The 13,959-nt window shown below is 38.0% G+C and overlaps 1 protein-coding gene across 2 annotated transcripts in view; it reads right to left on the bottom strand.

Moving 5' to 3' along the window:
• The window catches only part of SPIRE1 (spire type actin nucleation factor 1), a 52,424-nt gene extending 38,962 nt beyond the window's left edge, over positions 1-13,462 (bottom strand). For both annotated transcript variants that reach the window (XM_083360730.1, XM_083360731.1), the window contains exon 1: positions 12,884-13,462. In XM_083360730.1, the coding sequence (XP_083216856.1) occupies positions 12,884-13,235 (352 nt within the window). In that variant the 5' untranslated portion in view covers positions 13,236-13,462. The remainder of the gene's footprint in view (positions 1-12,883) is intronic.
• Between the last annotated feature and the right edge of the window lie 497 nt (positions 13,463-13,959).

Below are 13,959 nucleotides of genomic sequence, written 5' to 3'. Positions count from 1 at the left end.
CCTTCGGGTGAGATTCAAGGTGCTGGTGATGACCTATAAAGCCCTAAATGGCTTGGGTCCGGGTTATCTGAGGGAACACCTGCTGCCGGCATCAAGCTCCCTTCGTCCTGTGCGCTCCCACAGGGAGGGCCTTCTCAGGATACCGCCGGGTAAGGAATGCCGGCGGGTTATTCCCAGGGGAAGAGCGTTCTCTGTGGGCGCGCCGGCCCTATGGAACCAACTCCCAATGGAACTTAGGACTGCCCCCGACCTTCGCTCATTTCGCCGGGACCTGAAAACTTGGCTCTTCGAGCTGTCTGGCCCAGGCTGAGGGGTTTTAATTTTATTGGGTTTTAGTTTAAATTGGGGACTTGATTTAATTAATTTTAATCTGATTTTAACTTTTGTATGTTTGTTTTTAACTCTCCCTGTAAACCACCCTGAGTCCTACGGGAATAGGGCGGTATATAAATTTAATAAAATAAAAATAAATTTAAAAAATCTCCTGTCCTTCAGAAACATAGATAGCTAATAGGGAATACAGGTAATCCTAGACTTGTCACTGATCATACCGTTCAAAGTTACAACAGACACCCCCCCCCCAAAAAAGTATTTATGATCTGGTTCCAAAGTTCTATTTTGGGCATTCAGCATTTACAGACCATTTGCAGCATCCTGTGGTCACATCCATGCGGACCCCAATTTTTGCTGAAAACAGGTGGTTGCTTCTGGCTTTCAGCAAAAAATGCCCCATAGCCCCAGACAATAGATTCATTTAACAATGGCAGTGTTCGCTTAACAATTGCCACAAAGAAAGGCTTTAAAATTGGGTCAGGCACTTGATGTGCCAGTTTATGACCATCATGACTTACAACTGAAATTGGCAGGTTTCATTACAGCCACAAATTGAAGACTACCTATATATTTGTTGCCCTTAAACTATTTATCATATGAATAATTTTTGCGATAGTAATTTTGGAAAGCTAATTTAGTTTAGTGATTAAGCACCAAGCTAGAAACTAGGAAACTATGAGTTCTATTTCTGTTTTAGGCATAAATACCAGCTAGGTGACTGTAGTAGCCCATTTGAAGTACCTTGGTTGAAAATATTTTCACTGATGATGCACCATTTCGCCCAGTTAAAGGTTATAGACACAAGAGTTTTAGTAGTAAATAGATAAATTACTTTAAAAAGGCCTATAAATTTGTTTGTCCTGGGAAGAAAGGTAAAAACAAAACCTGGGCTAGCCTCACCTTTATCTCTGAGGGATAAGGTGTTGATATCTGACACTGTTCCAAACTCCTGAGGTAAGCATTTCCAAAACTCACTATAATTTGTGGATAATCCCTCAATTTCTTCCCAAGTCAAAGATAAAAAAGTAAGACTGTGCTTATTTTATAATAAGATATTTCATTGGTTTTTGATGTTATCACCTCTTCCTCCATCCAGTTGGCCTGACTTTGTCATCATTATAGAACTTTTTCCTTTTTTGTATACATATTTTGTAAATTAAAGTATTATATTCAGTTTTTCCAACATGAAATTTAGAGTGGTTTAAGAAATTGAAGCTCACCTTAACTTTTAACTTTTTCTTGCTGCAATACAACTTCAATGATTTAATATTCTTTAGTGTTACTCATCAAAAATATTTAGCATAAGAGAATATTCACCGTTTGAAAAGAAATGAAGCTTACAGATCCTTGAGTTGGTTTATGCCAACTCAAGTTGGTTAAGTTGGCGCTTAGTTTATTAAACCTGAGAATTTATTACTGTTCATATTTCTAATAGTACTTATCAAGTAAGATTTGTAGTCTGTCATTTGTAGTATTGTCACTGAACTTAATATAAAGGCAAATCAAGGAAATGTTTCCCCTTGTTTAGAATGAAAAGGATGTTCTTCCTCTTCAACTATTATACTGAACAAAGTATCTCCTATTTCTGATTCCATTTCTGATCAAAAACTCATTAAGCATATTAGACTTAACTCTTTCAGCATTATTTACAGGGAGTGCAGAATTATTAGGCAAATGAGTATTTTGACCACATCATCCTCTTTATGCATGTTGTCTTACTCCAAGCTGTATAGGCTCGAAAGCCTACTACCAATTAAGCATATTAGGTGATGTGCATCTCTGTAATGAGAAGGGGTGTGGTCTAATGACATCAACACCCTGTATCAGGTGTGCATAATTATTAGGCAACTTCCTTTCCTTTGGCAAAATGGGTCAAAAGAAGGACTTGACAGGCTCAGAAAAGTCAAAAATAGTGAGATATCTTGCAGAGGGATGCAGCACTCTTAAAATTGCAAAGCTTCTGAAGCGTGATCATCGAACAATCAAGCGTTTCATTCAAAATAGTCAACAGGGTCGCAAGAAGCGTGTGGAGAAACCAAGGCGCAAAATAACTGCCCATGAACTGAGAAAAGTCAAGCGTGCGGCTGCCAAGATGCCACTTGCCACCAGTTTGGCCATATTTCAGAGCTGCAACATCACTGGAGTGCCCAAAAGCACAAGGTGTGCAATACTCAGAGACATGGCCAAGGTAAGAAAGGCTGAAAGACGACCACCACTGAACAAGACACACAAGCTGAAATGTCAAGACTGGGCCAAGAAATATCTCAAGACTGATTTTTCTAAGGTTTTATGGACTGATGAAATGAGAGTGAGTCTTGATGGGCCAGATGGATGGGCCTGTGGCTGGATTGGTAAAGGGCAGAGAGCTCCAGTCTGACTCAGACGCCAGCAAGGTGGAGGTGGAGTACTGGTTTGGGCTGGTATCATCAAAGATGAGCTTGTGGGGCCTTTTCGGGTTGAGGATGGAGTCAAGCTCAACTCCCAGTCCTACTGCCAGTTTCTGGAAGACACCTTCTTCAAGCAGTGGTACAGGAAGAAGTCTGCATCCTTCAAGAAAAACATGATTTTCATGCAGGACAATGCTCCATCACATGCGTCCAAGTACTCCACAGCGTGGCTGGCAAGAAAGGGTATAAAAGAAGGAAATCTAATGACATGGCCTCCTTGTTCACCTGATCTGAACCCCATTGAGAACCTGTGGTCCATCATCAAATGTGAGATTTACAAGGAGGGAAAACAGTACACCTCTCTGAACAGTGTCTGGGAGGCTGTGGTTGCTGCTGCACGCAATGTTGATGGTGAACAGATCAAAACACTGACAGAATCCATGGATAGCAGGCTTTTGAGTGTCCTTGCAAAGTAAGGTGGCTATATTGGTCACTGATTTGTTTTTGTTATGTTTTTGAATGTCAGAAATGTATATTTGTGAATGTTGAGATGTTATATTGGTTTCACTGGTAAAAATAAATAATTGAAATGGGTATATATTTGTTTTTTGTTAAGTTGCCTAATAATTATGCACAGTAATAGTCACCTGCACACACAGATATCCCCCTAAAATAGCTATAACTAAAAACAAACTAAAAACTACTTCCAAAAATATTCAGCTTTGATATTAATGAGTTTTTTGGGTTCATTGAGAACATGGTTGTTGTTCAATAATAAAATTAATCCTCAAAAATACAACTTGCCTAATAATTCTGCACTCCCTGTATGTCTTAATGCATAACATAATATTGCATTCATCAGTGCAAGAGTTTAGCAGCAGCAAAAGTTGTTTGTTCACTGAAAACTAGCAAGAAAAGTAAATGGAAATCTATTTTGTATTAAATCTTTCCTAATGTTCAACCTGAATCTGCTTTCATCTAATTTCATCTCATTGATTCTTGTCCTGCCCTTGATTTCCATACTGACTAGATTGGTCCCTTCCTGTATATGTCAGCTTTTTAGATATTTGTCTCAGTTTTTTTCTGTTGCAAGATAGATATATTCAGTTCTTTTAACTATTCCTTACATGAATTTGTTTATAGACACCTTGCATTCTGATAGTTCTCATAGTCTTTTTAAGATGGAAAGCCAACTGTAGTCTGACTAGTCCCAAGTACAATATAACTATTACAAATAAAAGAAAGCAACACTATGATATTTGAATATGTATTAGAAATGAAAACTAAAAATGCATGTGTTATTAGTGACCTTTGTAAGTCATTCAACATGCCATTTTTGACTAAAAGGATGAAAATGCTTCAGCTAAGCAAAATGAAAAATAAAAAAAGATTAGTGATCATTGGCTACTATGTTAAACTATGTATATTCTTTGCATGTTCAGACTAATATACAGGAACTATGGATTCTTACAATTCTTCTTTCTGTGTACACATAGGGAGAGCATATTAGTGGTTAATGTTTCCTTTGGGCAGTTGTTTTTCATATCTAATATGTTGTTCAACATAGGTCATTTACTTATATATGACTTGCCCTGTGGATCATGATCCTAATTTGGATCCCAGATGATTGTGGTCTTTTTTCTATGAAAGGTAAATGATCGTATTAATAACACTTTAAAGAAATGTACATGTAATGCAAAAATTAAGCTGGTCCTTAGGAAGACTTTATAAATTCAATATCTATTATTTCAAGGAAATAGCAGAAAGCTTTCATAAAATGTAAGCTACCGTATATTAAGGTAAAGGATGCAAGCTCTCATAAAGACAAAGGAACAAGTCTTTTGGGATTTTGCCATCAAAATCTAAACTTTGTTCTGTTCTTTGGTTGCAGATTACACCTATTTCTTTAAAATTAGTACTTCACCTTAGGAGATTTAAATGTTAAAAATCCATAAATAAAATGTGCCTCCTGATAATACAGGCCTTAGGCATTTGTAGCAGATACCAGGACACAAATATGTCAGGTGGAGTTTGCTGTCCAATACCATCATGCATTTGTCATTCTTTAATTTTTTTTAAATTATTGTTCTAATTATTTTTCTAAATTATTGGAAGTGATGATCATATCCAATACCCTTCCTCCTCCTGTTTTACTCACAACAACAACTCTGTGAGGTAGATGACTGGCTCAAAGTCACCCACACGGCTTTCATGCTTAAGGCAGGACTAGAAGCCACAGTCTCCCGTTTCTAGCCTGGTGCCTTAACCACATGACCAAATGGCTCTCACATTATTTCATGTGCGATTCCACATATTTCCTATTCAATTAATAAAAGCAAAAGGTCTACATAAGAAAGGGAGGAAAAGGTAAAATCAGGGTTTTATAGAATTATGTTATCTCTGAAGAAAGTTAGTAAGACCCTGCTATTCGCAGATGGCCTTTTGTCAGACTCAAAGAAAAGAGCCTTTTTCCAAGTTGTTTCCAAGCGGTTCTCTTTAGAACAGGAATGGGCATTTTCCCAGAAACGTCTGCTCCACCCCCTCCTGTTTACAGAGAAGCACAGAGAAATCACCTCTCCTGACACGGAGAAAGAGAATGAATGCTCCATGGGATGGTTTTTAGAGAGCGAAGTTCCTTCGCCTTCCGAAGCCTTTTCTTCTGGCAACAATCAGTTGAACAGGATTTTCTTGGGGAAAGAAACTAATACTTAACTGAATTAGTTCCCCAAGTCTTATTCTAACTTATGGACTCCACTTATTTTTAATACTTTTTAATAAATCCAAAAATTGCCCCATGCAACCTACATGTTTTCATTTCTAAGTTGTTCTTTATTTTTATATACTATTGTAGAAAAAAAATCAAATAAATATTTTTCTTTTTTGACATCCTGTTTACACATTTAGAAGATATTATTAAAGAATGTGTCTACATAAGCAATATTGTGATTTGTCTTTTCCTTTGTTGTATGTGATTTACAATTTGTCATTTATGGCTTACTCAGCCTACAAACTCAAGTCAATTGTGATATATACTCATGACTGAACAAACTCTGCTTCATGTGATATCAAATCAGACCCAAGAAATAACCAGATTTTTTTTCATCTTTACTCATAAATGTAAATATCATACAAAATGTACTATTTACATAAAATATGTTATATATGTATGCATCTGTATTTATATTCTTCCCCAATCCCAAGTGACTCTGTGGCAGATAACTACAGAAATAAACATAAAAAGCAGTAATCAAAATAGCGCTCAGTAAAATCAACTGAACTCAAAGCTTACTGCAGCTTACTGAAATTACACAGATTATAAGACCTCAAAAGTTAAAATGTTTGCTATTTTATCACTGTAAGTTTAGGGGACTGCACTGTCATTATTTAAACAATCAATTCCTAAGATCACTGTAATACTTAATAATCCTAAATGTGGAACAATGGTAGAACAAAATCAGATTCTCCATTATTTCCAAGGTCTTGTTTATTTCAAATAGGGAAGGATGTAGAAACAAAAGAGCCTGGAAATTTTTAAAGAAGAACACGTCTTCCCCAATTCAGTTGTGATATATACAGTATCCACGGATAGATTCAGAGTGTAGGTATTCCTCAAACTATACTCAACCAAGTAAGTGGGGAAACAGCTGACAGGAAGTTGCAAGTATCAAATAGCTTGCAAGCAGGCGGGGAGGTAGGCAAGTGGCTGCTGCCAGGTGAGGAAGAGTTGAAGCAGGTGTGTGAGGGTGCAAGGGAGATGCAGCTAGGCTTGGGGAAGGTACACAAAGGTTCAAGGGGGTGACTTTGGGCCAATTATATTGCAAGGGAAAAACGGCAAGGGTCGGGGAAGGTTTGTAAGAGTGCAAGTTGCGATTGGTAAGGCTAAGGTAGCTGTCAAGCACCCAGATCGTAATCAAAATGTCCGTGGGGTGCTTGGATAGCCAGGCGTCTGAGGGTTGGTTGTAACCATCCTTCTTTCAGTTCTGTCCTAATTTCGAATGGTCATTGAACGCATGGTTATAAGTTGAGAACTACCTGTAATTTTACCTAGCAGACACTGCATCTAATACAACTTTGGCAGCTCTTCAAAATATCAATAGATCTGATCTGTATACTGCATACTGAGTATACTGAGAACCACAGGGCGGAAGGCTGGGGATTCCAATCCCCTCTTCCAGAAGGAAGTTTCCCATTTTGGGATAGCAGATTGGTAGTTTCTGCTGTCATTCTCTATCTTCCGTTCATCTCCTAACTTCAGTGTTGAAAGAAATATAACCTGGGATGCTTTTTTGGTAATGTCTGTTTTTTAGCTAGTTTATCCTGCTTTCAATACTTTATAAATAACTCAAGATGATGAACATAAACAATTCTCTTTCCCCCTCCTCATTACAATGACTTTGTAAAGTGGATTGGACACAGAGAATATAATTGGCTCAAAGTCACCCAGCCAAATTTCATGCGTAAGAACTGGAACTCATACCGTCCTGGTTTCTGGCTTGGTGACTTAAAATTACATTGTCTGAAAACAATTGGTGATGTAATTAAAAAAGACAAATCCAAAACAAATAGATTTCAGATACTCCATGGTGTAGCCTTGGTTTGCTACAAATGAAGAGTTCTCTATCAAATCTCCAGGACCCAGAACATACTGGAGAGGTTTCAAATTATTGTTAAAGACCACAAGAAGATTCTAAAGAAAATGTGTACGTCTGTGAGAATGAGTGAAGGCTATATTAATTTTTTTTAATATGTACAGAGAAATAAACACCTAGGACTTAATACAGCACAGTAAACAATAAAATCTTAATACAAATTCCTAATTAGACATTTTTATACAGTACTGCAGAAGTAATACAGAAAACTTGTAAACCATGATTGTTCACTCTTTTGATTGTCAGAGCTGCACTGAGTGAAGAGGAACTGTCTTGGGCTGTATATAAAATACATAATATAGTTCATATACATAAATCACATAATTTTAAAAGTTTATGATCTTGTGGGGCCGTATTGCTAGCTACATGTTTCAGAAGGAGAGGAAGCAATTGGGGTAAATTAATTCTGTATGTGACCAAGGGCCACATCCAGTCTTGGGGTTCAAATATGTTAACTACCAGTTCTCTGTGTGGATGCCGCTTCTGGAAGTCCATTCTGGGCCTGGGCAACAAAAAATTAGCTACCAGTTCTGCCGAAGTGGTGTGAAGCAGCTGAATCCCAACACTGGCCACATCTCATTCATGAGGATTTATACTGTCTCAGTCTGCAATCTAGTGTGCCAGCTACATTTAAAACTGTCAGTTTTCATGTTCTTATATACTGTGCTACAAACAAGAAATAGGAGTTTTTTTAAAAAAGGGACAGACATTGCCAAAGAATAAATATAAATTTCCCCATAAAGAAAAAATGGAGGGGTGGGGGGTATTTTCAGAACTACTAATCAGTAAAATTAAGTCAGAACACAGTCATATATATTAAATATTATGGCAATTATCCCAAGTTGGTGCTCTGTTCCAGTTAAACTATACTTCATAAATTGAATGATTATCTCATTTAGCAATGATGGATAAGATTCAGGCTGAAGGCTGTATTCACACCACACACTATGCTAAAATGTGATCACTAATCTGCGCAGTGTGAATCCAAGGACTATTATAAATTTATGGTTCGATAAATTATGCAATCCCATGGAATTGAATTTATAATCATAAATTAGCATATTGTATGAATACAGATACAATCTATTTGAGATGTTGTAGCTTTACATCAGGTATTTTATTTTTTAAAAAAAACACCTTTAGCATTTAATGCAAAACAGTGATTTAAAAAAAAGACTAATCCTGAAATTACTGGACTACAGTAATTTGTTCCTCAGGCAATTTACTGCAGTGCATCTTTCCTGTTATACAAGTTCTCTGCTTATAGCCTGGACAGCAATATTTTAATGAGAGAAAATGTAACATGTAGAAGTTGGGGCTTTATAGTATATTAAAAGAAACTGGATTTGCAAGAAAATGTGACTGAATTCTTACTCCCTAAATATATGCTACTTTGCTGATGCTAGACAGTCAATCATATTCTCTTCTAAGAGTTCATAAACTGTCAAGGGTACAAAATGAAAAATCCATTTCCCACCCCACAACCCCAATCTCCAAGCTTGCCCCTAAAACTATAGCAAAAAACTCTATAAAACTATATGTGTACAGCTTACATTTTAAAAACATTTTATACTTCGTTTTTCAATTTCCCTACTTTTTCTTTCAACATTCTTCACCTGAGGGAATGATGCAAAAAAGATATGAACTTCATTTTGCTCAAATAATTTGTTTTCTTTCAACTCAGCACATTCTAATGACTTGCATACAGAGACATGAAAGATAGGACAGGGCAGTGGAATTCCTTCAATAAAAAGGCAGCCGGACAGGCAAATACCCCAAGCAGAATGGTTATACTAGAGTGAGATTTATTTGCTATGTGTTTTATATTACTTAGTTAATACCATCTTCTCAAAAGTATATATATCCCAGAAATTCAAATTTCCTAGCAATTTTCTTTCTCTTGAAATTTGTAAGAGGACATGCTTTATTTGAAGTATTTGAATTTCTTTTAACCCAGCAAACTTTACTTCATTCACTTAACTTGTTGGTGGAATGTTATGACATATAATCTTCAAAGAAAAGATTGAAGCATTTGATTTACAACATTCCTTTCATCAATATAAATGAACACAAACATTTGTATTTTCTTCCCTTTTTTAGATTAAGAAAAAGAACCAATACAGACATTGCTATGAGAGCAATTCCATATAAGTTTATTCCAAAGCCTTTATATTCAACAACTCAAAAATAATTGTACTCACATGGTAACTTAAAACTTACTGGTTATTTATCTGTTATTTATTTGATAACATTCTTTATAAGTTTATTTTTCACTACCACATGGTTTCATTACCAATTGCTACATTTTTAAAGAAATTATTTATAAAATGTTTATTTTAGTTTAGAAAATTTTAAGACTGTTAACCCACCTGTAGTATCTTTTCTCTGATTATATATGCTATGTGAATTGCCCATTTGTAAACAATAATATCCCAACCAATTGTGGCTTATTTAACAATCCACTAAACAACCAGTGACATAAAATTTCATTTTGATGGACCTGTATTTATGGCATAGGAATGTTGAGATCTTTCTGCGATGATCGCAGAAATTTTTAAACCTTTCTAAATTAAAATGCTGAATAAATTATATAAATGAAATACAAGTAGTCCTTGACTTACAACCTCAATTGTGCCCAAAATTTTTCTTGCTAAACAAGACAGTTGTCAAGTGAGTTTTGTCCCATTTTATGACCTTTCTTGCCACAATTGATTAGTGACTCATTGCAGTAGTTAAATTAGTAACATAGTTGTTAAGCGAATCTGGTTCCATATTAATTTTGCTGTAAAATATGATCACATGACCTGGGGATACTGCAACCCTCATAAATATGAGTCAGTCAGCCAAAAATGGTCATAAGTCACTTTTTTCAGTGCTGCTGTAATTTTGAACGGTCGCTAAATGAACTGTTGTATGTCGAGGACTATCTGTAATGTGTGTCTAATTCATCAAAGTCCAGCAATCTTTTTAACTGATACATGATATATTTGATGTTGCAGTGTCTTGTTATAAATTTTATACAATAGAATGCTTTGTAAGTACAACTTTAAAATAGGTAATATTACCGAATCAATTTACTGGGGATTGTCAAAAATCCATTTAGCTCCCTCCGTAACACTGACATGTTTTGAAAGTATTAACAAGAATATAAACAACATGCTCTGTTAAATGCAACCATATTGTTACATTTTTTAAAAAGGGAAAATTTTCTTTGATCTTTACAGAAATGCTAACTATAAATTAAAATTCATAACATAAACTCAGCTTAATTAGAATGCCTGCAGTGTTCTTCCATATTTAATTTTAAGAGTCTGTTGATGAAAAAATAATCACGTGCACACCTTCAGACTTTTTTTTGCCCTACTTGTTATGGGGATCCACGTTTTTTAAAATCTTAGTAAGCCTAATAAATATATTCTAATATGGAAGTGAGTAATATAATACCCAAAAGAAAGAAGACACAAGGAATATAGTTACTATTTCAAGTATTATAAACCAGTACTAAGAGGAATTCTTCTTTTTGTTATACACTGCATTGGTATAAAAACCTGAACAGAAGGGACTCCCCCTCAGCTGAAAACTCTGTGCCCTAATCCCAGTCATGGAAATGCATCATAAATACAATTACTGTGCTTGCAATGTAGAGCTAGTATTTTCTCTAACCTGTTAATGTAAGAATGTTCATATAACATGTGTTTTAGAATTTCAGAATTCATTAATTCATTTTTAAGAAGATTATGAGGGGCCAATATTAAACAAATATTAATTACAGTAAATTCTATTATATAAATAAAATTATTATTATTATTATTATTATTATTATTATTATTATTATTATTATTATTATTATTCTCCATAAAATATATCATAAAATTTGTATATCAAATTCAGTTACTCCGAATTTGAAGTCGTATTAGTTCTTACTCTGTTTTGTTCACTAGTTGTCCATTTTAAAATTAGGATCTTTATGATACATAGCATGTATCATATTTCTTATTTGGTGTCTGATTGACAAAAAACAGGCATAATCTGTTTATTGACAGAATGATCTTATGTTGAGTTGGCATTGGTTTAGGATGTTGACATGACTTTTAAAAGTATGTTTATAATGACTACTATAGTTAGATGCTAACCAAAGCACGACTAAGTAAATATGGCATTTTATTACTCACATATATGAAGAGCAAATTACACATAATTGCTGAACCTGTCTGGCATATTGTCCATAAGTACACTCTTGATAGAGGAATTTAGCAAGTCATATTTTATTTCCTGTATTCATTCTCAGCTTGCTTTCCATATTCTAGTTTCAATATACAATACTGATTTATACACATTAGAACATGAAGATAAATTTCTCCCACATGAAATACTGCACATTATAAGATCAAGATGTAGAGTCTGCTATCTTCATAGAATGTATATTCAAATTATTAGCCAACCTGATTTGTCTGGATGTAATACACACACACAAACACAGAGATAGAGAGCCAGTAGTCATTAAAACCTCTGCTAAAAAGCAAAGCCGAGACTCTGACAGCTGCTCTCTTTGTTTTGTTTTGCAGTGCCCTCCCCCACCATCATGCTGACCTATATGGGCAGCTTTGCATCGCTTTCTTTTCCAGGCTTTCATCAAGTAGGAGCAAAGAAAATTCTAGCTTAAGCAAGAAGCCAAAGTAATGCTGGTAAACATACAGAGATACAGGCCGCCTATTGAAATCAACTATAGTCATCCATATTGTGTGGTACTGAAAATAACATTGCAATTGCACAATTTTTAGGTCCTTTATTCCAAAATGTATAAAACCATTTCCTCAGGCCACCCTGCAGACTCAAAAGCGTTCGCCTATATATCAGCCATAATGCAGCATTCTGGAGGGGGGGGGGGGAGAAGAAGGGGGGAGGATGTCAAAATGGTGAGATCTTCCTTTTTTTCACGTAAAAAAAAAAGAGGCGCGTTATTACAGCGAGGGGGGGAGGGATGGCGAAGAAACGTTAAGTGGGACAGTTTTAGTACAAGCTGTATAAAGCAGAAGCAATTTTGTACTGTAGAAAAAGAGGGAGGACAGGGGAGGGGAGGGAGGCAAGCCAAATTCCTTTTAAAAAAAAGCAACAAGAGTTTAAACGGATGAAGAAATGCTGATGGACGGCGGGCTGAAGGTAGGATGAGATTCCCCTTTATACACTACTGACTCACTAACCCAGGGGTCTTCAAACTTGGCCCTTTTATGACTTGTGGACTTCAACTCCCAGAATTCCTCAGCCAGCTTGGCTGGCTGAGGAATTCTGGGAGTTGAAGTCCACAAGTCATAAAAGGGCCAAGTTTGAAGACCCCTGCATTAACCAGACCCAGCAGCAAAAAACAGGAGTTGAGAGCAAATGGGGGGAAAGGGAGGGAATCGGCTCCTGGCAAAAAGCATCACAGCGGCCAGGCGCCGAGCAGGGAAGTCACCCGGGCTGGGAGCTTCTCCCTCCTGCCAGGACCGGCTGAGGCTAAGACTACGCCACCTTTACCTGCTGCGGGCGAGCTTCGAGCGGCGGCGGCGGCGGCGGCAGCGCTTCCATTCAAAGTGACCGTCCCATCCCTCCAGATGCGGATGTCTGCAGGGCTCTCCACCCGGCGGCTCAGGCTCTCTCCTCGGCCACCCCCGGCGCGGAGGGAGACGCAGCACTGGTAGCAAACGGCCCACGCCTGCTCCTCGTTGATGGGCTGGTTGTAGAGCTTGAGGATCTCTTCCAGCGAGAGGGCTTCCCGCAGCATCGCGGCCGCCTGGCCTCCGCCGTAGCCCTCCTCCTCCTCCTCCTCTCTGCGGCTGGAGGTGCCCGGCGAGGCTTCCTCGTCTCCCGCCGCCCCGGCGTGAGCCATTCCTTTTGCTGGAGAAAAAACAAAAACAAAACCCGCGAGCTGCTCTTTCCGTCGTGCCTCGCCTCAGCTGCTGCCCGCTGCCTTCATCTTCTCCCAAACTCCTCCTTCCCCGCCAAAGCAGCCGAGCGCGTGAGCGGTGCAAGACAGCCCAGTTCCCCGCCGCGGGGAGGGGAATCCAGCCGGGAAAAATTGCGGACCGCCGGGCCGAGTCACCCGCTTTCAGGGCGGAGACTTCACTGCATAGCAACCCAATGGCGTCCGCTGCCACCGACCCTTCTCTCCGGTTGGGTTGGGTTGGGTTAGGCTGGCACGTCCGCCTCCTGTCTGTGGGAAACCGGCACAGCAAGAACGGGCGAAAGAAGGCCCCTCTTGTTATCCTGCGCGGGAGGGTGGGACTCTACTGAGGCCCGTAGCGGTATCCCGTGACAAGAGAGCCGAGTGCATATCAAAGCCTTCCCCACCGAGATTTTAGACAGCGAGTCTTCAAACTCGGCCCTTTTATGACTCATGGACTTCAACTCCCAGAATTCCTCAGCCAGCATGCCTGGCTGAGAAATTCTGGGAGTTGAAGTCCATGAGTCATAAAAGGGCCGAGTTTGAAGACCTCTGTTTTAGAAGATAGTCTGCCTTATCTTCGCTTAGACCAGGGGTAGGCAACCTCGGGCTCTTTTATGACTCATGGACTTCAACTCCCAGAATTCCTGAGTCAGCTATGCTGACTCAG

Source organism: Vipera ursinii, assembly GCF_947247035.1.
Source record: "Vipera ursinii genome assembly, chromosome: 3".
NCBI lineage: Eukaryota > Metazoa > Chordata > Lepidosauria > Squamata > Viperidae > Vipera > Vipera ursinii.
The sequence above is the reverse complement of the archived record's forward strand: the minus strand, read 5'-3'. Positions and strand labels throughout refer to the sequence as shown.